Genomic DNA, 27989 nt, shown 5'->3' with positions numbered 1-27989 from the left:
AATGATTTGTTGACATTAAAATATTGATTTTTCACGAAAACACAAGTATTATGCGATGTGAAATATGGTGTGTTTTGGTTGTCGTGGATAGCTCATTGTTCAATATTTTGATGATGTAGACCTCAAACATTGAATATTCTACGAAAAAAATTACGTAGACCTTGAGGCGTACGTAATATAGAGATGCCGTTATCTATAAAAGCAACACCATTTAGATTTGAGGTAATGGAACACTATTGAGCAATGTTAATTTTCATTAGTTAGCGTAATGCAACAAGTACAAAGTTCAATTTGACTTTTGACTATATATAAAATGTTTTGACTATATATAAAATGTTTTAAAAATTTGATCATGGAACATTGTACTGTTTCGGGTTTGTGGGACCCTGAATGATTTGATTATAGGTAAAAAGTTCAAAAATTTTGACTTTTGAAATATATCATTCAAGATAACGAGTCAAACCAAGATGTTTGCGAACTTGAGTCAAGTTTCGAACTAAACCAATTTTTATCGAGTTAGCCGAGTCAAGTTTGGATCGACTCGATTCATTTTCAGCCCTATTTTTTAGTTTTAATTTTGTATTACTTTCAAGTAAAAATCAATACTTGAGCAAATGCAGTCGGGCATTGCAGTCATGAAGACCAATCAATTTCCCACTACACTTGCTAAATTACTGTATTTCGATGATAAACTAATATGGACAGTACGAAACGGAAGGGATGTTGAAAATACCAACAACACAAGCAACAGGACAAGCAAGATGCATTGGTCCAAATACCAACCAATATATCTTAATAATATACAAGCATGGAACAACAAATAGCAAAATTTTTTACATCAATCCAATGTGTCACATCCTCAAGCCTCTTCATGTCACATCATCATTAAAAAATAATTTTATTTTTGCCACTTTAAGCATTCACACAATACAAATAATAAAATATCATTATCACATATTTTCCCTCTTCAATTCAAAATTCAAATTTCAAAATTTTTCAAATCCTTCCATCCCTCCTACTTTTTCTCTTATCCCAACAAACACCACTTTCAAGTCACATTATCTCTCTCATTCATTCCAAACTTTTTTTTTTCTCCCTGTTAAAAGTTTATTTCTCTCTTTCTTCACTCATTCACTCTTACGACCCCTTTCTCTCTGTTCCTAGAATCACTCATCCTCCACTCTTCTCTCTCCCACCTTCAATCTCTCTTTCACAATTCATATTCAATTCACTCTCTCTTTCTTCTTCTCTTTCTCAACCTTCAGTCTCTCTGATCCTTTCACACCGTCTTTGTTCAATCTAACCTAAATCTGAGAGTTCATCACATTCATTGCCGCAAACGAGAGCTTGAAAGAAGCAGATTACGAAAACACGGATTTATTAAGCAGATTACAGAAACACAGATTTAGGAAGCAGAAAGTTTCACTAAGGTATAATCTCATGAAAAACTTTTATTGTCTTGGGTTTTTTCTTTGATGTTGAAATCATATGCTATATTTTCATGAACATCTTCTTTCTTTCTCCTAAACAGGCATGATTAGAGGTGATTGATGCATTTGCTGAGTTAGCAGGGATTCTTTTCAAAGGTACAACTTTCTGGTATACATTTTAATTCAAATGTTTTATGTTATTAGCCTTTTGATTTGATTTTGTTCAGAAATTTTGTTTAATGTTTTCTGCTTATGAATCTATTTGGTTGGATGTGTTTTGTTTACAAATGAAAACCCTGTTTTTAATGGTTTACATGTATTTTAATTTTTGGATTTCATATGAATTATTTTTGTGAAATTGAACACTCACCAAGTGTTTAAGAAAATGTCTCAACATTGAAACTGATATGCAATTTTTTATTTGATTTATTTATGAAAAAATTTAGTACTCACCAAGTGTTTGAGGAAATGTCTCAATAAAAAAATTTCAGGAATCTTAACAATTGCAACAATTTGTGTTCCATGTCTCTATTTTCCTTGCATTCACTTTACCAGTAACAATAAAAAAAATTAATTTTGATTTCTATGGAAAGATAACCCTATTTCTTCATTTTATTTTGCAGATTCAATGTCTCTATTTGTACAGGAGAGAAAAAAAAAAGGTATTTGCTTTGTACCCTGTTTCTTCCAAGTATTGGAACTGCAGTAGAATTTTGGATAGCTTTGGAATAGCATTAGACAATTTATAAATAAAACACTAATTTCTTAGATTAGTCATTTGTTGATTGTGTAATTTAGTAATTTTTTTAGATTAGCGGTTTGTGGAATCTATAATTTTATAAATTTGAGGAAAACCATATTTAATGTGTACTTGGAGACATAAATGTTTTAAGGACATGAAGTTTTATATTGTTTTGAATCTTATGTGTCACTAACTTCATATTGTGCTATGTTGTTTTTAGATTTTGAGTTTAGTTTATGTTGTTAAGGTCGGTCTTTATATGTGTGATTTATGGTATTACGTTTTGTAAAAGAGATCCACTTATCTCTTAATATGCTTCTTTGAAGGACATTTGTTTTGTACTGTTAATTGTTGGAGATTATCATTTCTATATTTTTATTAGAAATTATAAGATCTATCATCAGAGAAAGATTCTATAAAAGGGGGGTTTTATTGTTGCCTTTTGTTTTATAACTGACATTACCTTTTGTGTTCTGATTCTTCTTTTTCTTTGTTTTGGCAGATTTTAAAGCATGGTATGAGATATTTGTATTTGAAATAAAGACCATGAGGTAATTTTGTTTCCTATTTTTGACTTATTTTGTTGTTGTTACCGGCTTAATTTTAAAGCATGGTATTAGAAGTCTTTTTTTTTTTTTTTACAGTTTTTTTTATCTAATTTATAGTTGGAAATTGACGTAAAAATTGTATTTGATGTGGCTGTCATATATAAGATTTTAGTCCAAATTTATAATTGAATATGGCCATTTTGATGTGTTTATGTTTCGATTTGCTCATGCCACTATTATTGATTAGAGTGAACTTAAAAGATTTGTTTGTTTGGTTGGTGAATTTTCCATAAATATATTTATTCTTGACTGAATTTGTTTTACCATAATTTTGTTTGTTTCAGGTCTTAAGTTCTTTTGGTAATTGGTTGTTGATTATAATGTATTAGCAAAGAATCAAAAGAAATAATAAATTTCAAAACTCAAAGTTCATGCTCTCTCTTCAAACCACCCTTTTTTCAAACTCTCTCTAACCTTTGATAATTCATATGTTTTTTAACCTCATTGAATTCAAGTTGGATACTTTTAAATTTTATTTCATTAATTTTTTTCTATTAATGTTTGGTAGGTGATTCAGACATGTGCTTGCTGAGTTGAACCAACCTGGTAGCTAACATTAAAAATATTCAATAAGGTAAAATATTTAAGTTTTATAATGATTCTAAATTTCTAAATTTAAAAATCAAAAAGCGATTCCTCACTTACATCACAGTAGAGAAGCCTAATAATATTTGTAATGATTAATCTCAGATTTTGATTAGAAATTTGAATTAATGTCATTCTGTAATTATAAGCCTTCTATTGTTGTAATGACAATTAATCAAAAGGGTTATAGTATGAAGCACGGACACCGGACACACCGACACAACTAATAATTTGAAAAAATCACATAATTCAGTGTAATTACAAGCGTCGGTGTCGTGTCGGTGTCGAACACGACACGTGTTTGACACCGGGATACGCCTAATCCGAGGAGTGTCCGTGCTTAATGATTAAGCTTTCTATTGTTCTTTATTTGTTTGATTTTATTCTGCTACCAATCCCATTGATGCTATGTTGCTTTCTACTTTTTCATGTAGCAGACATCAATTCATGTAGCAGACATCAATCAAACCAAAGGTATTTTTCCTTTAATCAGTTTTATGTTGGAGTTTTATAAATTGGGATTGGTCCTTGAATAAATGTGAATATGCTTGAACGATCTTTTATAATATATGAATTATTTGCCTATATGCTTGAACTCCATGTTTGGAATGATAAATTACATGTAAAACTATCTAATAAAATTTCACTATGATAAAAGGCTCATGTGCTCTAGAATGAAACTCTCATGTCTTGGAGATTCTTACTGTCAAATTACTAGGACAAGGAAAGTAGTTCTACATGTTCGCATTAACCCGTATGGCAATTTTGGCAGGTGTCAATCTAACTTGAAACATGAGCCTTTTATCATAGTGACCACATTTTAGTATATAATTTTATGATAATGAATTTATATAAGATAGTTTTACTTTGCCTCATAAAGTATGGTAAATTGTGTATTGGATGATTAGTCTTCATAATATGAATGACAACAGTTACTTAACCCAAAAGAAATGGATTAAAAAGGAAAAGATTGTTTACTAAGAGGCTCCGATTGCATTTCAATTACAACCCAAATTATATTATACAAGTTAGACTCAATTTGACTTAATTAGAGATCATCTTTTCCATACATCCTGTATTTGAGCTACTACTACTTTTTCATGAATCTTTCTCCATATACACCTCAAAGCTGTACAACAAAAACAGGTTGTATGATTCCTCAACCTCACCTATTTGTCTGTGAAAGATTCCTCACCTCCACAATTCAAATTGGATCAAGTTACCCCCTCTTTCTACTTTTTTTTTACTAACCACACTCTTCTGTTGACATTTTACTATTGTTTATTAGTTGATATTTAATAAAGACTAATTGAATTTCAAAGACATCATCAATTTATTTACTCATTACTTAATAAGACACATTTCTCATTACGTATTAGAAGGATAGTTGTATGTGCCATAAATTAGATGTAATATACATTGAAGATTTGTGATAAAAATTTGCTGCTTTTGGCTTGAATTTTTGTTAGCGATAACCATATTAAGATTGTTTGAGCTTGCCTTTTTATTAGAATAGATTTGTTTTGGTGTTTTCATGGCTGTGTATACTTCAATCTCACTGTTTTGCTGATGATAAATTATAGCATATGTGGTTCAGCCTGAGTTACTCTCCTTTACCATAATGAGATGATATGAGATGAGATGTGCATTTTTGCTTGGTTGTGTGGTTTCTTTATTGCGTTTGTTAGGTGTTTGATTATGTTATGTGAACTTTCTGTTTGTATGTAGCCACATGTGCACAACTTTTGCTTGGGGGTGTTTTGTTATTATTTCATGTTTTATTTACCTTTGCAATTTTTTCTTTCAGTGGACAAATCTGAGAAAGATTTCAAGACGTTGGACAAGCACATTGTCATTATGTCAATGGAGAGACCTAAGAGGAAGCATTCACTGTATCTTGTGTGTGACAGTTCCATTTTATTCCATTTATTTTCTTCATTTTTCAACAACATTAGTTGAGAGTAACTCCATTATGATATGCTGATATTATTGACATTATTTTGTAGAGCTTCTATATATTGTTCAAGTGCTTTCTTAAGCTTTCCAAATTTTATTCAATCATTATTTTATTTTTTTGTGACCGGAGACTTTCTACGGATTTTACATGTGGTTAGCTCCTCGACAAATTTGAAGACTTTGAATTGACAAGAAAACATGCAAACTAAATCATATGATCAACTAAATCATATAATGAACTTCACAAATAAAACATATGACGAAATTCATGCGTGCTCACACTAAAAACAATTACGAAACATGAGAAGTTCCTTGACATTTTTTGTTCTAATAAAAGTTTCTTGACATGTTAGTAGCTTTCCTTATAAGACTACTAAAACTTATGTCTAATGTAGCAGGAAGATTAACACATGGCCCAAACTCATTTTTTTATCAGAAATAAAATTGTTTTTTTTTTGACAAGGAAAGGAAATTGTCCTGCTTCCTTTTATATTACCATTGATAGTAAACTAAGGTTTAATAACAAAAAATATATTAGTTTAGATATGCTATGGAATTTTAATGTAAGTGATGCATTCAAAAACACGGGGGCTATAGGATATATTATATGATATCAAAATCAAATATAATTTTTTTTTGTGTTAATGTCGACATTTTGTTATACATTTCTACTAATTCTTATATGTTATTTAATGTAATTATATTTTATATTAGGTATAACAAACTACGTACATAAAAATAATATGTGTGTTTATATTATTTTTCTCCCCCCGTGCATTGCACGGGTGCAAATACTAGTAGCATATATCCATATAAACTAGAAAACTTAGCAATTTACCCTGTAAATTAGTGAATCCCGAAAGTAACCTATGTTGTATAGGTTACCGATTTATTACAACTGATTCTCTCTTACTACATGGGGGGAAGGAGAGTTACGGTAAAAATATGCGGTGAAAAAAATTCAGTAAATGTAGTAAATGATAAATGGTAGGCAAAGAATTTGCCAGTCTACCCCAAACGATAAAGAAACAAACAGATCGATCTGCTTCTGACCTACCAAAGCTGTACTGATGACTAACTATTATGAAGGTCTATAATTCGGTAAATTTCTTTACACAATATACAGACATGCTTAAGTAAGGTAAGATGATATCATGAACTTGCAGATCAATTCTCTTGCTTAACTCTTGCCTTTAATATTCCAGGGAGTGGAGGTGATGTCGGAGGCCTAACTAACATATTTGAAACTGACTGAGGAACCTGTGATTGATACATGCCTGACATGCTAGAACCTTCCCCTCCATCCGCAATATTGTGTGTAACATTGTCACTCTGTGGTCTCTCACCCCCACCAAAATCCATTGCCTTGAGAACATAATTGTCGTCATGCAGCTCGAAAGGAGAACTGCAGAGAGAGTAAACATAAATAAGTGGCAGATAAATTTTCCAACACAGCGACAAAAGCACCACACCACCCTAACTAGCTCCCAAGACTTATCTACTTGAAAATTCTTTTAGTAGTCCGAGTGTTTGACCACAATAGGATACACTAGTTTCCACTTTCCGGACTTTATGATACCACAAAATTAGGAAGTCTAAACATTAAGACGGCGTACAAACCTAAAGCTAATCACATCATAACTCAGATAATGACAAGCAAGGCAAGTGAAGCTTTACCTATTGAAATCAAAATGAACAAGCTGCATGTCTTCTGATATTTCCACTTCCACAGTTGCATGAGGACGTGTCTACAGATTTTAGAAGCATGAGATTAATCAAATATCAGCACCAATAGGAGCCACATCACAGCAGCCAACAGGATGAGCATATTATTCATTAAAATAAATTAGCAACTTTCTAAGATCCATGACCAGGAATTCTCCGTATAAACCCATAACATAGACCCATAAAATAGGCAACCAGAGTAAGCTGAACTAAACAATATGAGCTGATAAAATCCATCTAGTATATAGCAGTAACTTTCGGTCGATAAAATCCAAACGAATGCCCAAAAAAAGGGAAAATTATTTCTAGTTAATTCACTAACCAGCTGGATAAGATCTATTTTCATAATAATACTTTATAATTAAAATGTTCATAAGTCAAAATCCAAGCCAACTACTTAAGTTCATGTAATATGCTCAGTAGTGAGTTCATATCAATGTAATATATTATCATCCAAGGCATAATTGAACAACAATTTCTACTGGATAAAATGACCAAAAAAAGGCAGATACTGAGATGATGGTATACCTGAACCAGAATAAAAGGTAAAGATACACCTCCACTGGGAGGATTTCCTGAGCTATATAATTGTTCATTTCGTTGAATAAGGTTCTGAAGACCTACAAACTTGTAGCAATAATAAAAGCGGTTAGCAAACAGAAACTGAACAACACAAAAACAACGTAGTTTGATAGAATCTTCTTATAATCAAATGCAAATTTAAAAAATAGCAATCCAGGTTAGCATTCCGGTATTAAATCAATTAGAGTGGGCTGGACTTACTTGCTGCTCAAGCTCCTGCAGATAGGCTGCTTTCCTTTCAATTCTACTCCTAAGCCCAAGACGCTGTGTCTATTTAATCAAATTTATATTTTTGGATTAGATCAGAACATCACTGAAGGTAAAGAATAAGCCACGCAGAGAGAAAAGATACAGCTAAAGAAGACCAAACCTTTAGTTCTTCAATATCACTCAGACTGGTACGAGGAAGACCCTTCCATTGTATTTCTTTTTTATCCTTGGAAATAATATTCATAGCCATAAGAACATTCAGAGCATCATAGACCCTTCGACGGATGTTTTTCTCATCATATTGTTGCTGAAAAGTTTCATTTTCCCCAAAAAAATAAGTTCATAAGATTTATCTTACACCTTAATGTGTAAATAGCAAATAATATTGAAATTGTTAGTGAAGATAAGAAAACCTGATCAGGGGACAAACCACCATTGCTTGGGTCAGAAAATTCAGCCACAAGTTCATCTGCCACCTATATTTTTTTTTTTTAAAAAAAAAAAAATTAGGAAATAAGGATTAATAACTAGAAGAAAAAAAATATAAGTAATACGGATGAATGATAAATCACAACATGAAATGGGTAGGCAGGCAGGCTTCAAGTCCACTACCAGTTTCTGAGGCTAATAATTACCACGGACAACTTGATCCCAAAAAAACCACCGTGCTTAATCATTGACAAAACCTATTTAAAAAACTAATTGAAGGTAACGATTCTATTCTATGATATACATGAACTTTTAGTAATTAGTTTACATTTCCAACATGTATGTATTTATAGAATCATTTATTAAATCTGTATAAAAGACTTTATATTTTAGAACGTGGTAATCTCGCTATAGCATTTATTGAGTTGGTTGCTCCGCTTTGCCATCCATGATCGAGAACTGTGCTTTTAACGTGGTAAAAAACTGGTTTAAAGTAAAGGCCTAACCTCATTGTAAGTTGTTCTTCCTTTACTTTCTACCTTCTCACACACTGCAGAAAATCAACAATAAATTAGAGAGGGGAAAAAACCAAAAAGTAGAGAAAATTGTCAAAAATGGCCTGAATAAAATAAATCTCTGTCTGCGAAATAAAAGAACCACTGCTGCAAGTTTCACAATTATCGTCTAAATACTCAGCATTCAGCATACTAAGGGGTCATTTCAGTAAATAAGTTAATTAAGTGCTATTTCAATAAGTGTTTTATCATCCAAGAGCTTATGCATAAACTCTTTCAAAAGTCAAAAATTAATACAAACGCTGCATAAGCTCTGTATAAATTGCTTCGATAAGCTATTGTGAGGAGCTTGTGACATATAATAAGCTATTTTCATAAATTTTCCAAACCTTTACACAAATGTTTATGTCATAAGTTCAAATAAGTTGTTTCAGACAAGGATAAGTGCAACTTTGCAAGGATAAAGTAAATTACTAGTAAAAAGTTAAAGATCAAAGTGGTCAAACAAGACAGATGAAAAACCTTTCATACTAAATTGCCGGAGCCCTCTTCCATTCTTATCACCCCCAACAGCCCGTCGCTTTTTCTTCTTGGTACTGCATAAACATTGAGTGGGTAAGAATCAATCGAAAATAATGGTGATAAATAATAATAAAAACAGAGAATTGACAGGAGTTGTAAAACCACAAAGTATAGATATAAATAAAAAGGTTTTGAATCGTGGTCGCGCTAAGGATTTCATGACTTTGGCTGTTACGGATGTTGCGTTATGGATTGTGGTCGTTGCGGTGTGAATTAATCACAACATTGCAAAAATCATATTAAAAACCAAATTAACCACTAATTAATTTTGCAATGAATTTCTCATAGACTGGAGAATTGTCAACAAATTTTTCATAATTTTGCAATGAATTTGTTTCTTCTAAAAACCAAATTAACCACTAATTAATTCAGGTTTTAATGTTTTTAGAAGAGACAAGAGCATAAAAAAAAAACAGCTACAATAAATTTGTTCTATACCAATTACCATGGCCGCTTCCATAACGTTTGTTCACTATGTTAAAACCGTATCAGACACTACCTATAACGGACCATTTTTTAGACCTTGAATAAAATGTACCATTGGGAGTAATGTATAGCCAGGTTCAAATCCAGTATATCATTTTCCTTTTCACTAATTGAAAATCTTAACAAAATTAAGCCCTAAATCAAAATTGAACGCATGTACAGAACATTAACACAGAAAATCACCAGAATCTCATCCCAAGCTAAACCAAACATGAAATCGGATTTATAAAATAGCAATTTGCATCACATGAACAATAAAATGCGATTAATCTAGAAAGTGCAGAGATTGGAGAAGACTCACGCAACTACTGCCTGGGAAGCAGCATCGTCATCATGTATATCAAGATGATTCAATTTGAGAGCAGCGTTATCACCGGCGGCTGTCCCCGTGGTCTGCTCACTCCGGCTAGATGGTAACCCGGCACTCCTGCTCGTTGAGCCTGATTGGCCGGAAATCGTAGTTCCACAACCCATCAATTCCTCATCCTCTTCGTCCACGGACGATTGATGCGGCTGCGTTCCCATCCTGTAGTGAGCAGTTTCGATTTTGAAGCTAAATTGATCGAAAACGAAGGGAGAAAAACCCTAGGGCACGCAATATGAAGAAGGAATGTGAATACGAAATTGAAAAATTGAGAGAGAGAGAGAGAGAGTCAGAGAGAGAGAGAGCGAGAGGTGAGGTTGTGATGGATTAACAGCGGCGGTTATTCGGCGAGGGAAAGAGGAGATCTTAGGGAACGCGGGGGCACGAAATACAAATACGGTTTCGTTTCGCTCCTGAACTTATTTTTATGCAACCCATCCTACCTGCATAACTCCTAAATCGTTAGCATCCGCCAATTTTGCCCCTCAAATTTGCGTAAATATACAAAATCGATTAATTTCACTTTTAGTCCTCTTATTTTATTAATTTTTAAATGAAGAATGAATTTTTTTAGGGGAAATGAGGAACTCTAGACAAAGTAGCAGGGTAGCGTTTGGGCACGACTCATGTCCATCTGTCCGCTTTTTTTACTGCGTTAACACGTGAAAATATTATTCTCAATTTTTCATCCACAACTTTATTTATGAATTGGGACAACTATTTCTTTCCTCTTCTTTTGAGACAAAAATAATAAATTTCTTTCCTCTTCTTTTGAGACAAAAATAATAAAAAGCGAAGGAAGGTGGAAGAGAGAGTAAAAATAAAATGTCAGTGTGAAAAATAATGTTGTTACGAAAGTTGTAACAATAATGCATATACAAATAGAATGGAGTCATGTTAACTACTATACATATAAAGAGGCCTCATTTTTAAGACCATATTTAGTGGCATGATTAAATTGTTATTCATTCAACCCTCGAATGGCATGGTCTCATTCATTCTATTTGACAATGTAGCAACACAAAATCTAAATATCTACACATCGATCAACAAAAAATCATTACTTCTATAAACAATATAAATTGAAAACTACATATTTTGAAAGAAAATACATGATAGAGTCAAAGTTCAAAAAAATAATGCATTAATGAATAAGAACAAATTCACTCATTCAACGTTGTTGAACCTTTACAACCACGTCACATTCTTATACTGTCATTTGAAAACACTCCATTGCACCCGTAAAAGCTGAGAAAAACAAACATAAAAAGTAATAAGTGACCAATTCAAAAATGAAAAGACATATGATTTTTTAGTGGAGAGTACCACCTTCATCTGTCCCTTCACATTTCCCTCTTATAAGAACCTCCTTTACACATTATCGTTCTTCCCTACCTTATCTCTCATCCTCGCCCTATCTCTCAACAACGGACTGTCGATGACCCTCCCTCTTATATCGCTTCCTTATTCCTCTTTTCCTCTCTCTCTCTCTATCTCTCTCTCCCCCCCTTTCCCTTATGATTTTTTTTTCGTCCATTTGTTTGTGTAAACTTTCATTTTCCTTTTTCTATTTTACCTTTTTAGCATCAATTGTCTTTGTTTATGTGAATTAGCTTAAACCTTTATCTCATGTTAAATTGTTGAATCGACTTGATGGCAAACTAACTAACCATTATGACTCATTCTAACCATTATAAATATACTCTGTTCCTTTTTCTATTGCGCTAATACATGTTTAATTAAGAAAAATCATAGTAAAGTATAAACATATGCCAACACAATAGAAAAATGTGAGAGTGTCATCTACATGCTAGTGCACAAAATGAATGTTTCAATGGTCTCTTTTGTGCAACACAACATACCGAATCAACAAAAAGTAAACTGTTCATCTCCTACCATCAATTAAAGTCGTGGATGATTGTATTATAACCAAATGATAATTATAGTCTACTAAAATGGAAGTAACTTTTGCATGATCAACATATGATAGTACATTTTTTTTTACCAAAGGAACTACACATTTCTCAAATTATATATATGCTTTGTGAAATACCCATCTGCCCACGTATTATTGAGAAGCCAGTATAAAATTAGAATCTATGTGAGAAGTGATTTAATTGTAAGCACCTATATTGATTGTTTTTTCTCACGAAAAACAAAAAAAAAAAAACAAAAGGTTGCAATGCAGATACATGAGACGTAACATTCATTTTATAAACTGAAGTGAAGAGAATTGACAAATCATATAATGTCTAGGCATAAGAACCATACTTTTTTCTCTGAACCATGAAATGCTGAGAAAGAATCTTTTAACATCCACTACCTTCAACACCTTTCTCAAAAACCTGTTAACTCAAATAACTTGTGTCACCATTGATAGAAAACAAAAATTTCTCTTTCTCTAATAAACATGTACACCCATCATCTATCTATCATTATTTTCTTCTCATGTTTCTCCTATGTCTATCTCTCTTTCCGATGGATGGTTTCCCGATTTCCGCCATGGTAGTTACGTTAATGCACGGAAGTGGTGGTCGCGCTATTTCTTGAATTAATTTAAAAACAGATAGAAGGAATTAAAGTAGTGGGGAAAGTAAATGTTGTATCATGAATATTATTCATGAATGAATTTTGAAAGAGAAGGATATTAAAATTAGGCTTAATTAATGATTTGGTCCCTTAAGTTATTTGTTGGTTACATTTTGGTCCCATAAGTTATTAACATTACAATTTGGTCCCTTAAGTTAGTATATGTTAGCCAAATAAATCCTCACCGTCAGTCTTTTCCCAAAACGTTAAATAAGCACATGTGAACGGTGACGTGACAACTTGCAATGTGTATCCACCTTAGACATTTGGCTTAACGGTTTTGACGGTGGAGATTTATTTGGTTGATGGAAGATGACTTAAAGGGACCAAAATGTAACGTTAATAACTTATGTGAACGGTGACGTGACAACTTGCAATGTGTATCCACCTTAGACATTTGGCTTAACGGTTTTGACGGTAGAGATTTATTTGGTTGACGGAAGATGACTTAAAGGGACCAAAATGTAACGTTAATAACTTATGGGACTAAAATCTAACCAACAAATAACTTAAGGGACCACATCATTAATCTTAGAAACATATACTTGGCAAAGTCTTATTTCCTCTTCTGCAAGTGATATCAATTTTTTCAATTAACCTATGTTTCCGTTAGATGACTTTTGTCCCTCCAATTAGAAATTGGCAAATGTAAACCATGAATGTTAAAGGTGTATCATCGACAAATAATAGTGAAAGTGAAAATTCTTCAATAAAAGTTGAAAGAAACCAGAAGGAAGTTAATATAGGGAACCAAAATTTATACTCATGATCTCTATTCCCTCTCAAATATCTAATAGTGTGGTTGTTTAATATCAAAGAGCAGTTACATTTTGATTTTAAGATTTGATAATTTATTTCCTTTTTCATCCGTTGATCTTTATTTTGGAATAATTGCAACAATTGAGGGCTAAAATGGGAAAAAAATAGGCTACACCAAAACCAAGTTTTCCCTTTATTAATAGTTATAGATACAATTTTTTTGACACATAACATATACGAACACTATATAAGTGTTCTCCCTCCTTTCTTTTTTAAGTGTTCTCCCATATGCATCAGTTCTTTCATTGGTCATTTATGTCATTTATGTACTTTACAACTCTCTCACTCTGACACGCCATTCCTTTTCTCACACCCATTAGTATCACTCTACCATCAACGACCATTGTAGCAAATCTCCTCCACCGACGACCAATCACTGACAACTGAGTTCAAAAAGGGGTGTCTGAGTTATGTAGGTTGCAAGAGGCGTAATGGGGTGAGGTGGGGGTGGATCGGAGGAGGGATGGGAGCGAGAGGAAAATCTCAAATATATTTATGAAACTACCCCCCATTTTCTGTTGAAATTCCAACTATACATTTGCACTTTGTGGAAAATACAAAATTGTCATTCAAAGGATTCAAGCTCATTGTATGTTGTACATTTTTGTCTGTTTGCTTATCATTCTGTTTTTAAAAAATTTTGGTTTTGACAAATACAAAATTGTCATTCAAAGGATTCAAGCTCATTGTATGTTGTCCATTTTTGTCTGTTTGCTTATCATTTTGTTTCTAAAAAATTTTGGTTTTGACATTTCCAATTTCACAATTTCGGTCCCCTAATTTTGGATAATATGGGAAATTTTAGCGTACATGGCCATAAGTTACTCACTCCGTCCCATAATAACCGAGTCATTTGTAAAAAAATATTGTTCTAAGAATATTGACTCATTTCACTTTTCAATACAACATTAATTTATTTTTTCCAATTATAACTCTAATTAATATTACCTGGAGTATTATACTTTACATTTATGATAAAGAAGAATGCACAAACACTTGACAAAGACACTCAAAACTATTGTTCTATCTCTTTCATTTATACACTTTTCTTAATCCGTGTGAAATGATCAACTGATTCAGTTAAACTGAAACAAAGGAAATACTTATATATATGGATGTCATGTCACTTTTTAAATTCTTTTATAAATCAAAACATTGTATAGTATAAAGAATCACAATCAAACCAAAATAACCATTTCAAGTTGGATTTAAGTGAAAGATAAATGACTAAATAAGTTTATGATCCCTACGAATACATTGTTTTTATCTGTCTAAAAAATTTCCTCTAAATAATGGTCCCTCAAACGTTTCCCATTAGCAAATTTGATCCCCTTTGTTAAAATAAGTTAAAGTGACCCTCTATAAAGAGAAATGAAATATGATATACGTATATACAACGATGAAAAAAATATATTTTAACACAAATGTTTTATCTCTATAAATTTATCCTATTCTTTTGTAGTTCATCTATACACTAATGTACAAGTAACCTTTTTTTTATTTGATGGTGGTCGGGGTTCGAACACCAAACTTTGTATATTTTATGCATTGTCCTTACCAACTAGTCCTTATCAACTAAGTTAAACTCACGAGGACATGTACAAGTAACCTTTAACAATAAGAACTATATTTGCTTATAAAGAACACTACGAAGACAAAAACAAAAATTATTAAAACTCCTTTCAAGAAAAAAAAAGACACCATCTAACCAAAAGATAAAAATAAAAGTTTAATTAGCATGCATAAAGTTACTTTACATGTACATTTAACGATGTGTTGTCACACTATTTAATGTGCTTAAAAATAAATGAGTTATCATATTTATTAATTGTTGTAAAAACATATAATTAGATGTGGGTGTAAAATATAACATGTATCAATATTGGTATGTACACTTGTATTAATGGATGTCTATGTAAAATATTGGTACACAGTGCACTCTTTTTCGTGCGTGCAAAATTATTTTGGATTGTCAACTCATCATCACTAAACTCTCATTATAAAAAAAAAGGTCCTGCTAACCGGTGCCCCGGGCACTGGTTAAGCATACCATAAAAGGGAATTATTACTATAAATGGAAACTGCTTTTGACTTTATTATAAATTAATTACACAATTTCAATGCATTAATTACTATATAATTTCCTTTTTCATATCCTTAACCAGTGCCCCGGGGCACCGGTTAGCATTTTCCTAAAAAAAATCATTTTTAAAATTTATTGGTTGTGCGTGCAAAATTATTTTGGACTGTCAACTCATCATCACTAAACTCTCATTATAAAAAAAAAACCATTTTTAAAATTTATTAAATAATTGATATATTTAATCTATGATATTGATCATATCCATTACATAAATGTAAAAAATATTTTTTTTAATAACAATGAAAAATGAAAATCATAGTTCAGCTTGTTTTATTTTCATCGTTTGCCGACGCTCTAATAATCGACGCGACAGTCACAAAATGAAATTTAGCGCGATCCAACTGGACGCTACACTGTTTTCGAAGCACTAAACCCTATCTCTCTGCATCTCCCATTCTATCCCTTTCTCGCCGCCAAGAATCACCATACGTGAAGCTGCTAGAGAGCTTCTATAGTCTCACCGCATTTCGCAAGGTCTGTATTACTTTACTTATCAAACCAGGGTTAAGTTCTAGGGTTCTTCAATTTAGGATTTTTACTCCGTAAATCAATGGTTTCTCTTCCTGAGAATCTTCTAAACTTATTAACTAACCACTGAGCCGTGAAAGTCAAACCCTAAAGTTTTTTTTTTTTTTTTTTATTTGCTATTATGTTATGCTTAAACTTTCACTTTTAGCAGAGGGTGAAGTATCAATTGTTCAAAATATAACTTTACTTTTTGGTGATTTACCTTACTTGATCATTGCTGTGTCGTTAGTTCTTTGTGCTGGTTGCTCTTTGAAAATTTTGTCTCTAGTTATTTTGTGTGACCTGTTCCTATGAACTATGTTTCTTGATTTGTGTGTCATTTGGTAAAGTGACTTATATTGGGGCAAATGAGTTTAGAATTAGCCCCTATGTTCGAGGTGCATTGAGTTGATTGCATTTTCCGGTACTAATACCGTAGATTGTTGCTATTTTATATACATGAATGAATACTTACAACTTGTTTTTTAAAAGAACAACAGATGATTGGAGAATCATTTTCTAGATCCTCACTGTTTTCATTGCTATATAAACTAGAGTATAGTGCATACAAATAGCTTAGTGAAAATCAAAAGTGAAAATCAAAAGTGATTCACTCAATCTAGATTGATTGACAAAGGGGCTAAAGTTCATATAAATCAAAGTATCACTTATGATGATCTAACCAAATCATATTGTAAAGCATAGTGCATACAAATCCTATAGTTAGTTAACATAGGATTACCCGATTAGGTTTTTCCGACCGTATTAAATCTTTATGGTGAAATTTAACTTGGTAGGATAGTAACAAAATTTCTTAAATGAAAGCAAGTAGGTAATCAAACTCCAAAATAATATGCAAAGTAGAATCGTGTAGCAAAAAAATAACCCCTATTATACCATGTGGCTTTAGACATTCAAGACTAAATTGATGTAGTTTTGTTCCTTACTGGCTTTTCGATAAAATTTTGTTTGTGACTTGACTCTGTGGTACTCATAGCTTACATTAAGAGTTCGAGGTGCATAAGCAATGTTGTATGTGATGTTAATATGACATGTTTTTTGGAATGTAATGTTGTTTGTAAGTGGAGAGTGTAAAGCTCAATAAGGCATTGGTTGTGCGCTGATAATTTACTAAATTTTCATGTATTTGTGTGATTGATGTCTTGTTTGTTGGTGGAGAGTTGAGCTTAGTAGGGTGTAACCCTGTCTAAGATCCAATATGTTAGCTGCGTGCTGATAATTCGGAATCTGCACATATTTATCATATGTATACTTTTTAGTTTTTGATTTTTTTACAATTGTCTATAATACAAGGGGTTATGCTATGTTGTCGAAATTTTTAAAGTGTGAGCGGTACCCTAAGTGGCTAATACTTATATACCCAATATGCAGATAATGGATCGTAGTTGGATGTATGATAGGATCAATCCACATAGGAAAGGCTTGAACTATGAGTTTGTTAGTGGAGTTCAGGAGTTTATTAAGAAGGCCAAGGAACAACCCTGCTTTTTGTCTGAGAGAAAGATCAAGTGTCCATGTGCAATGTGCAAGTGTGTAAAGTCTTTAACTCCAAGAGAGGTGAAAACTCATTTGTACAAGAGTGGGTTTCAACTAAACTATTTGGTCTGGACTGAGCATGGAGAACTTGAGCAAAATATTTGTCTAGGGAGTCAATCGAATAGCAGTAGACATATGGAGGAGGAGGATCCCAAAACTCCACATATGGAGGTGCAGGAAGAGGAGGATCCCAAAGTTCCTCATATGGAGGAATCAGAAGAGGAGGAGGAATCAGAAGAGGAGGAGGATCCCAAAACTCCTCATACAGAGGATTCAGAAGAGGAGGAGGATCCCAAAACTCTCCAAGTTTCAGACAAGCAGAATGCTGATGGGAAGGTTCTTATACGGCCCTGTGGTCTAGGGTAAGTTATAATATTGTTTGTTTTGTTCTTTAAGCACTTTTTTGTTTTTTTGTGCGTGTGTGTGTGTGTGCGTGTGTGTGTGTGTGTGTGTTGATGGTTGACATTTAGTTTGGACTTTTTGTAGGTGGGCTCCTAGCGCGGCGCCTGCTGCTGCGATTAAACACGCCATCCAGTCACACTTTCAGGGTCCTTTCTATCGCTGGAGTGAGACCCCAGAGGATGTAAGGGAATATTGGTGGAAGTTGTTTGGGGTAAGTTGTGTTTATTTAATTACTATGTAATTGCCCCTACATAACGATAACTAGTTAGATTCCTTTTTTAGGACAAGATTGCTTGGGATCCTCGTGATCATGGGTATATCAAAAAGACGTTTCAAACAAGAGGCGCAAAACGCCTTTCAGATATGCTCTCAAAAGTGAGGAAGAAGGGGACGAGACCTCATTGGATATGTGAAGAGGCTTGGAAGGGTCTTAATGCCCATTGGGAGGGTGAAGCCTTTATAAAGATCTCTAGCCAAAATAAGACCAATCGTAATTCGTGTAAAGGCGGAGCAGTCCACACCACAGGCCGCAAGGCTCATGTTGATGTGGCACTTAGCATGGTATGCATTTAAATCACACTTATTGTCTTGTTCATTATCTTAGAATGTGTAATATTTATTAATGTGTTGTTTTTTAATTTAATGCAGGCTCAAGAACTTGGGCGGTCTGTGGATCCCGATGAGCTCTTTTTAGCCACCCATAAAAGGAAGTCTGGCAATTGGGTTGATGACCGCTCTCAAACAACATATGTAAGTTGTTGGCCCTTATATTTTTTATATTATATATAATATGACTCTTGAACAAAATGATATTAGGTTATGTTTCCTTTTTTCTAGAAACAATATCACGATCGTCTGAAGGAGGTACAAACACAAAATGGTAAGGCCTCCCAGAACGGGATGCAGGAGATAGATGGGGCGACGAAACTTGAATTGTGGAAAGAGGTTGCTGGTGGAAAGAGTCGAGGTCGGTGTTATGGCACTGCAGACTTTGCTTTAAACCTCCGGCGTGGTGTAACTTCGCTGACTCAGGAGTCTCGGGAACCTTATAGTGGTGGGTGTGATCATGCTATGCATCTAGAGGCCATTGATGCAGTCCGTAAAGAGGCTGCCGCAGCACATCAGGAGGCTGCTGCAGCACGTCAGGAGGCAGCCACAGCACGCCAGGAGGCAGCTGAGTCGAAACAACATTATCAGCATTTGGAGGAGCAGTTGCGCAAAGTAATGAAGCACATGAAAGCTCTAGAGCGCCAATCAGCAGGTGCTTTCACAAGTGTGAGTCAAGCCCGCAGGGGACGCCAATCAGCAGGTGCTTTCACAAGTGCGAGTCAAGCTCGCAGGGGACATCCTCGCTATGATGATGACCATTCACTAGACGAGTTCTTAGCAGACCGTCGAAGAAAGAAACATCTAGCTCTAAGGCGACATTCTCATTATGATGACGACTATTCAGTAGATGAGATCTTCCCAAACCGTCGCCAAAAACATCAAGCTCACAAGAGACATTATCACTATGATGATGAGGATTCGCTGGATTCACTCTTACCAAAGCATCATCAAGCTGAAAGGGGACATCCTCGCTACGATGATGAGGATTCACTAGATGAGGTTTTACCAAAGCAGCGTCAAGCTAAAAGGGGTCGTTCTCACTATGACGACGACGACTCTCTAGATGAGGTCTTACCAAAGCAACATCATGCTAAAAGGGGACATCCTCACTATGACGATGATGACGATTTGCCAGACGGGGTCTTACCAAAGCAACGACAAGCTAAAAAGCGGCATCCTCACCATGATAATGACGAGGATTCGCTACATGAGGACTTACCAAAGAATCATCAAGCTAAAAGGGGACGTCCTCACTATGATGACGAAGACAATTTGTTAGATGGGGTTTTACCAAAGCAACCTCAAGCTAAAAAGCGACATCCTCACTATGATAATGATGGGGATTCGTTACATGAGGACTTACCAAAGAATCATCAAGCTGAAAGGGGACAGCCTCACTATGATGATGACGATGACGATTTGCCAGATGGGGTTTTACCAAAGCAACGTCAAGCTAAAAAGCTACATCCTCACTATGATAATGATGAGGATTCGCTACAAGAGGACTTACCAAAGAATCATCAAGCTAAAAGGGGACGTCCTCTTTATGATGACACCGATTCACTAGACGAGGTCTTACCAGCCCGTCGCCGTCGTCATTACCGTAGTTGAGTTTGGTTTTGATTTCTTTGATATGTATTTTAAACTAAGATGTACCTTTGTGTTGACGTACTGTACTACCATGGTAATTATTTCCAGTTTGAACTTGTGGTTTATATTTAAATCGGTTTTAGACACTTTGATATTTCCAGTCCAGATTTTATTCATCAGATCAGATAAATTAAAAACAGCAATAGTCTGGTCGACGCTATCTTAGTGTGAGCGAGTCCGACCCTAACCAGCATAAGAATGTTGTGCAGACTAACTCTAGCCCTTCTGTAGGTTTTATTAATGTTTCCAATCAATTATTTGAATATTTCTGTATTTCTCAGAAGCAAATAGCTGTTGCTTCTTTTGACGCTTAAACATGTCTCACTTTGTCATAGATACATTAATTACAATTTAATTAGCTTTGGTTTTTAATTTTTATTTTTCTAATTTGGTTAGGGGTGGAAATGGGTTAGGCCGGGCCGGGCTTTGTAAAGCTTAAGCCTGACCTACTTCAAAAATTATAGGCCTGAGCCTGACCTATTACCCGTTATAGGCTCATTTTCGAGGCCTGACCTGACCTTTTTAAAGGCCTGATGAAGCCTGAAAGTCTATTTAAAAGTCTATTTTATGCTAAGGCCTGACAACACATAATTTGGTTTTAAAGAGGTCAGCGTCGAAACTCAACATATTATTTGGCACCTACTGTCATAGTTAACATTACAGTTTGAGTTTTTTTTTTTTATTTGTTTCAAACATATCAAATGTACCTACTATTTTTTACTATTTGAGTTGTACTCGCCAAACAATTAACTTTGAGTACGGTCTTAGGCTTCTCAATGAGTAAGGTATGGACAAGGTAATGAGAAAGGAAAGAAGACAAGAAGCAAAAAAGGAGACTAAGGTCTCAAAGAAACAATGTCTAAAGCATTAGCAAGTAAAAATTAATCTAAAAAGCAAGGACAATTGTCTCAAAGAAACAATGTCAAGCTAAATGTACCTACTATTTTTTAGCATATCATCATAAGGGAGAGGAATGCCTCCGGTGAAATCCCCTCATGTTTTCTCATGTGAATAATCCCAACTATTAAAACTCATTTTTAATATCTAAAATCCTCTAAATTTTGTTTTTGCGTGACCAAGATTTCACTGGACTCTCTTTTCACATGAGACAATCCATAACTATCATCATAAGAGACGTCAAATTTAGCAAGCTTATCTACACAATTGTATATGTAATCCTCTCCCAAGGTATATCGAAAGAGAAACAACTTAGGAAGTTTCAACTACTTTCTGGTGTAAAAGATGATGGAAGCATAAGGGTGGAAAGAGGAAGAAACCTCCAAGATTAAATTCAAAACCGGTTTAAGATCTAATTCAATCACAATGTTACATAACCCTTGTCACAAGTAATAAGCAAACAATTCATGATAGCCATCAATTCAACATACTAACAATTCATGTTAAACTACTAAACAAAATTAATCAAAGTGGCAACATATAGATCATAGGAGGCTTTTTATGTTTGAATTGATATTCATAGTTAAAAGGATTATGAATTGAATGTTTGAATTGAAGCGATCAGAATATTCTACAACTGGAAATATATCACCTCATTCTTGCCTTGTACCTGATTAATAGTTCCCTATCATCATTTGTTTCCGGTTTGTAATTATTTTATTGTTGTAAGTTCTATCATTAATTCTTACTTACTTCTGAAAGGCAATGAGAATGGAATAGAAACTAAGTTCAATTGTTTTTTTTTTGAGGAAACTAAGTTCAATTGGTTGATTTTTTGTTTTTTACATTAATACTAGAAAATGAGTTGTTAGATTAATATTTTTCTCTTTCATCGGCGCGTCCAACTCCTTTAACTCATAGCCTAAACAAGTTGAGTTATCCAATACCTTGCATATATAATTTATTTGAATGTATTATTGTAGTATGTTTTTTTTTTTTCTTTTCTTTTTACAAATGGACAAGGTAGTATGGTTATTCATCCTTTTAGTGGTTTGTTTCATTAAATCAGAATCAATACTTTAAAATATCATCCATTCATTAAAAAAAGGGAAATGCTTAGTAGCACGGATAAATACAATACGAAAATACAAGAATTTGTTTACGGACTGCTTTTTTAAGTGCAACCAACTCCTGTATTCCATTAAGTGCAAGTGTTATATTATTGTTATTTATTAAAAATTATTGTTAACTAACCAGCCTGTATTGTGGTAAGTAGAACTTATATTAATTTTATTATTATTTAAAAAACACTACAGTTGTGTGTATTCGTCAAATCCCGTATGCAATCCGTCCGTACCATTTAGCACTGCTCTTAAAAAAAAGACACATTGAACAAAAAAACACCTAAAGGAAAATGTAAATCACGTTAATTAAACATAGGAAAAGTCAACACAAACAAACTAACTATTGAAAAGGAAACAATATCACCATGATGACGAAGGACCTTCCAAATCCTATGTACCAAAGCAACAAATAAATCTAACACCTAAAAACTCAAAAACAAAACCCCAACAATTAGACCATACTCATAAATAAACTAACCTAAATTAAAAGACCAATAATAACTAGTATTCAAGCATAAATCATGCCAAGGAATGACAAAGTAAAGAGTGTGCATGATGTGATAGTAATAGGAGTCATTTGAGCAGCATTAGAATGTTGTGCTATTGGTGCATTCTCATTTGCAGATTGTGGTGCTGGTGCTGTAATTGGCTCGACATCCAAAACCTTGATGATCATTTTCTGGCCTCTTGTACAATGACCACTAACTCCACTGATGAAGTAGAACATTCCTGGTCGCTCAAATTTGAAAACTGTGTTGCCATTGTTGCCAAAAAATAATGGACGAGTGGATTTGCATTGTTCATACTCTTCTTCACTCACCACCATCACTGAATCTTTCTCATACTTGAAATCTAAAAATCGCGATACATTTAAAATTGTAATTCAGAACCTTTATATGTCGGATTCTACATATTGGAATGTGTACATGTATGATGTATTATACATAATAACAAGTTGAGTTGAGACCATCTTCATTTATAAAAATAAATGGATTGAGAAGTGAATATATCCATTACTAAAGTTTTGGGATATAATATAAATGCACACATATTACTCCTAAAAAAATGGTGACATATATCATGCATTTGTATTCCAACAACTTTAAGAATAGACATCTTCATTTTCATTGAAAAATAGATGATTTATACTAAAAACATGACATATATGGCAAAATTAAATTGGTAAGAAATGGTACTTACGGACGGTATCACCAATTTTGAATCTATTTTGTGAAGCCCATCGGTTGTACATATCATCTTTGTCCTTTGAGTCAGGCACAACCCAACCAATTCTACCACCAACTTCAAATTCAGTACAGTTGATGACCAAAAATTGGGAGGCTGAGAAAAGAATGAAGCAAAGTAAAAGTGAGTGTGAGGCAGCTTTGAAGATGGAAGCCATATTTGGATTTCTATATAGGGAGCTCTAGTAAGTGATGTTATATTATATATTACTTTTGATGAAGTGAAAAGTGTGAAATGAGAAATTGTTAACTTTGGACTTAAAATGAAAACTAAAGTTGACAATGGTGGTTTATTAACCAAAAAGAGGGAGAGAATTGAGGTACACGTTTTAGAGGTCGTGGGTTTTGTTGTAAGTGATGGTTTCACTTCACAAAATGCTCTCTGACTTTGTCTAACTTTGAGTGAAATTAGCTTATATGTGGAATTTGAGATTTTTCTAATTTTTCTCTCAATTTAATTCTATTATCCATGTGCTCTTGACTCATATGGTTTGACTCTGAATCCTTAAATATGTTCCACTGTTTAACTAATTTTTAATTAAATTAAAATAATATTTTTTTAGGGTAAATTGAAATAGTATTATTAAAGGTTTAAATATGGTTTTTATCAGATTAGAAGAAATGTTAGTCTCGTAAATCTTAACTAAACTAACAAAAATGCTGAAATTGTTAGGCAGAACATCATGATCGGAACTTTGTCATTTCGCTATCTATCAAGAAAACAAATGACATACATTTTTTTTTGACCAAACAAATGACATACATTTATTAACCATCTAATCATACATTACAAGAATTCATTAAATTACCAACATAATTTACTGACGGATTTAACCTGTGATAATTTTTGGTAGTTTTTTACGCATTTCCAACAATCTAATTCCGCCGCAAAAGCACTACAAAAAGTGCAGTTTGCAAAGATGATTACCTGAAGTTTTGTTTCCACTAGACCTTGCACCCGCGCTGTCGCACGGGTCATATCGACGGCAAATAGAATATTCAAATAAATAGAAAATAATGTGCTTTTGGTGCAAATACAATTTTAATAGTAAAAATACAATAAAAAATGAGTTCACGTTGGTACATTGCGAAAAAATTCCTTGTAAACAATATTCGAAGTGCTATCCATGCTAACACCATTCTCATCGGTGATTAGAATCTTCAGATGTTACATCTAAATAGCTTCGATGTTACATCTTAGAATAGCAATGTAAAAATATCGTCTTAAATAACATAAATTTACCTTGAAGAATAGGACAATTAAAATATCAACAAAAATAGCGGTTATTATATACCTCAAAGAATAACTTAGATATAAATTCCGTCTTATATTCTTTCAAAAAAAAAATTCGTCTTATATAGCGGTTACTCTACATTGAAGAACACAACAGGTAAAACATTTTACTAAATAGTTGTGCAATGACAATTAAAAATCTGTATTCATTTAGTGGTGATTTTACGGTGAAGAAAAATAACAAAGTTAAGAGTTGGTTCTAAAAAGCGATGATTTTACCGTGAAGAACAAAACAATAAAAATCTCGTCCTAAATAGTTGTGATTCTAAATAGCGGTGACTATACATCAAACAATGACACCGTAAAAATATCGTTCTAAATAGAGGTGATTTAGATTGAATAATAGCACGGTAAAAAGCAGCTCCGAAATCGCGGTGTTTCTACAATTGATCATAACCTGTACAATTCATAACTTTCATCTGTTAGTGAGTATATAATATTATAATTACGGTTGAAACCAATACTGTCACATTTTGAAGTCACTGTCATCTATTAGAACACAAAACGAACAACCGCAAATTTGTATCTCAAAATACAAAAGCATAACAGTCACATTTATGGCTCAGGAAAATGATTCGATACAGTTTATTTAAAGCTCTGTTCTGCTTCGGACCAAGCAGTTTCGACCTATGCATGCAGCATCGAGTTTGAACACTTGATAAGAAAACACAATGAAGGAGTGTGTCAACATGATTGAATCTGTTTAACACATTAAGAAGATAGTTTGAATGTTAACCATTTACTTTTGATTATTACACTTTATAGACACACACACGTTGCCATTTACTTTGGTATATTACACTATATATCTATACGTATATATATGTACGTTGCCATCTAAATGTGAATGTTGGGCTTGAATCTGTTCAACAAATTAAGAACACATTAACCGGCCTCCAAATACCACCTATGGACCATCAAAAAAACTGCAGCAGCAAGACAGCCCCTCCGTGATAGAACCTCCACCCTCGCAACAGAAAACAATGCCATATCACTATTGCAAAACTTTGATTTCACTAATGGTGTTCTCCTCGTCATGCTTGTAGGTCCTAATATCGAAGAAATTGTTTACAACTAAGCCCATTGCGTCTGGGATCAATTCTGGTTCTGTTACCATCGGAACATCCATGAATCCCATCCTTACATATGTCGGAGCAATCTTATACAACTGGGATTGAATCACCTATTTTTATTCAAAAGTAAAATAATATAAAAAAAGAGATATCTTATAGACAAACTATACTTGATTCTAAAGCTCCTATTTCATCCTATGGTAGTGGTTTTAAAGTTTTTTTTAACATAAAGCATGAAACTTCAAAGAAAAAAAATCAAAAAGCAAGTGAATTCAATGTTCCTTTATCATCTTCCGATAGATTTTTAAGCTCACTGTTACAAACAAAATTGACAAAAGCAGTCACATTTAAAATCAAACATAAGAAATGAATAAGTGCAATGTGGCTTCTTCAACACTTGGTTTTGAATATATCAAAATCTATATTACCTAAGAGTCAAGAAATATATTGAATAAAAAGTTCAAATACTTGCAAGCTTGAGGAACCAGTTCCTACTAATAGAATAATATAATATACAACTCACATTCAAACCATTTCAAAGATTGAAAAAATAAGGAAGAAAAAAGTTACCTGGTCCATGATTTTATAATTACCACGCCTATCCTTAGATACTTCAAGTCTAACCTCTTTATTTGTTTTGGACCAAGACATCTTCCAACTACTAATTAACAAAAAAAATGATAAATATTTGTGAACCTATAGAAACAAATAACTAATTAAAAATGATCAGAGATACGACTTTTGGATGAATGGATCATGGAAAAAGAAACCCAAAAACGCAACATCCTTATCAAAATACATAAATAAAAACAGAAAACCTACAAAAAAAAAAATATTTCTAAGAGTTTAAAATGAAGTTACAAAAAATGAAACTCATAAGAGTTTACTCATAAACCGCAGAGACAATGAGAATTGGAAACATCATCTCTTACCTTTCCTTTTGGTTGATTCAATAAAAGAAAAAATCCAAAAACGCTGAATCATAAAACTATGATAATATTAAAGAAAAAATATAGCCGAAACCTAACATTTAAGAGCACAACACACGATCATTAGAGCACAAAAAAGCTTATAATATTTAACCCAAAATATTTGTAACAAACTACAATGCAAAAAGAGAATTGTCCTACCTTCATTATAATTTAAGAAGAGCTATGATGTTGTTGTAGGTGAAATGGAGAGTGGCGCTAAGATAATGGCAGAGATGAAAATGAAAATTTATGGGATGAGATGAAGAGTAAACCCAGAAAAGGAAAACCGGTTAATTCAAACTCAGTCGGCGGCGGCGTGTTGTTGCAGGTGAAATGGAGAGTGACGCTTAGATAATGGTGTAGGTGTTGTTGGATATGGCAGAGATGAAGATGAAAACTTCTGAGATGAAATGAAGAGTAAACCCGTAAGAGGAAAACAGAGAAACGGATGCGGAGTATTTATGCACCATTGGAAAAATAGGCAGCATTAATTGTTTGTGTTTGTTTTGATGACATGGCGTTGGAAACAAACTCATGGGAGGGAAAAATTCATTGAGCAGTACAGAAGTCTTCTTGAGCCATTAAATATCAATAACCAATTAATTGAAAACAGCAGCAATTAATTGACTTTGTAAAATGTGTGAGTGAGTTTAGCGTTGGTTAATAGTTTGTGTGTGGGAGGGAAATTTGAAATTCAAATTTCAAAGAGTTTGTAAGCAGAATTTTCCCGCCCATAATCTAGGATTAGGGTTTTGCATTAGTTGTTTACATTGTACATTAGGATTAGATAATAAGGATTGGCGGTGGTTAAATACCCCAGCTAAAAAAATGGAGAATATTTTTGCTTTAAAAAATGGTTTGATGCGGTCAAGAGCCGGTGAGTAAAAACTCGTTTG

General features: G+C 33.4%; 3 protein-coding genes and 2 long non-coding RNA genes across 9 annotated transcripts; 2 read left to right on the top strand and 3 right to left on the bottom strand.

Annotated features, from left to right (window-relative positions):
* The first annotated feature begins 789 nt into the window (after positions 1–789).
* LOC146931562 (uncharacterized) lies at positions 790–5403 on the top strand. 2 transcript variants are annotated; one of them, XR_015006762.1, is made up of 7 exons: positions 790–1430; positions 1532–1586; positions 2054–2092; positions 2675–2723; positions 3289–3354; positions 3803–3839; positions 5173–5403. It is a non-coding gene; the product is annotated as an uncharacterized LOC146931562 (long non-coding RNA). The 2 variants fall into 2 exon arrangements; XR_015006763.1 differs by lacking the exon at positions 3289–3354 and having other exon boundaries at positions 850–1430.
* Positions 5404–6167: 764 nt separating this feature from the next.
* On the bottom strand, positions 6168–10685 carry LOC146931561 (transcription factor-like protein DPB). Its single transcript, XM_085703057.1, has 9 exons — positions 10152–10685; positions 9305–9378; positions 8774–8817; positions 8252–8314; positions 7999–8145; positions 7830–7898; positions 7575–7673; positions 6999–7069; positions 6168–6726 (listed from the first exon to the last, which is right to left on the bottom strand). Exons 1-9 carry the CDS (start codon positions 10373–10375, stop codon positions 6489–6491), a joined length of 1029 nt encoding a protein of 342 aa, XP_085559183.1. The 5' UTR covers positions 10376–10685; the 3' UTR covers positions 6168–6488.
* Positions 10686–16064: 5379 nt separating this feature from the next.
* On the top strand, positions 16065–20576 carry LOC146931560 (uncharacterized). 2 transcript variants are annotated; one of them, XM_085703051.1, is made up of 6 exons: positions 16065–16239; positions 17665–18191; positions 18316–18412; positions 18514–18792; positions 18880–18981; positions 19069–20576. In XM_085703051.1, the coding sequence occupies exons 2-6, from the start codon at positions 17668–17670 to the stop codon at positions 20449–20451; spliced, it is 2385 nt and encodes a 794-aa protein (XP_085559177.1). In that variant the 5' UTR covers positions 16065–16239; positions 17665–17667; the 3' UTR covers positions 20452–20576. The 2 variants fall into 2 exon arrangements, with proteins under 2 accessions (XP_085559177.1, XP_085559176.1); XM_085703050.1 differs by having other exon boundaries at positions 18316–18442.
* A 2216-nt stretch (positions 20577–22792) lies between these two features.
* LOC146931559 (early nodulin-like protein 6) lies at positions 22793–24124 on the bottom strand. Its single transcript, XM_085708337.1, has 2 exons — positions 23712–24124; positions 22793–23363 (listed from the first exon to the last, which is right to left on the bottom strand). Exons 1-2 carry the CDS (start codon positions 23911–23913, stop codon positions 23020–23022), a joined length of 546 nt encoding a protein of 181 aa, XP_085564463.1. The 5' UTR covers positions 23914–24124; the 3' UTR covers positions 22793–23019.
* A 1607-nt stretch (positions 24125–25731) lies between these two features.
* Positions 25732–27891, bottom strand: LOC146931558 (uncharacterized). 3 transcript variants are annotated; one of them, XR_015006760.1, is made up of 3 exons: positions 27253–27891; positions 26693–26780; positions 25732–26232 (listed from the first exon to the last, which is right to left on the bottom strand). It is a non-coding gene; the product is annotated as an uncharacterized LOC146931558 (long non-coding RNA). The 3 variants fall into 3 exon arrangements; XR_015006761.1 differs by having other exon boundaries at positions 26693–26783; positions 27253–27885; XR_015006759.1 differs by lacking the exon at positions 27253–27891 and having other exon boundaries at positions 26693–26945.
* Between the last annotated feature and the right edge of the window lie 98 nt (positions 27892–27989).

Source organism: Medicago sativa, chromosome 4, assembly GCF_051527215.1.
Source record: "Medicago sativa cultivar Bolivia chromosome 4, Bolivia_mono, whole genome shotgun sequence".
NCBI lineage: Eukaryota > Viridiplantae > Streptophyta > Magnoliopsida > Fabales > Fabaceae > Medicago > Medicago sativa.
This window is presented reverse-complemented; position numbering and strand designations above follow the sequence as displayed.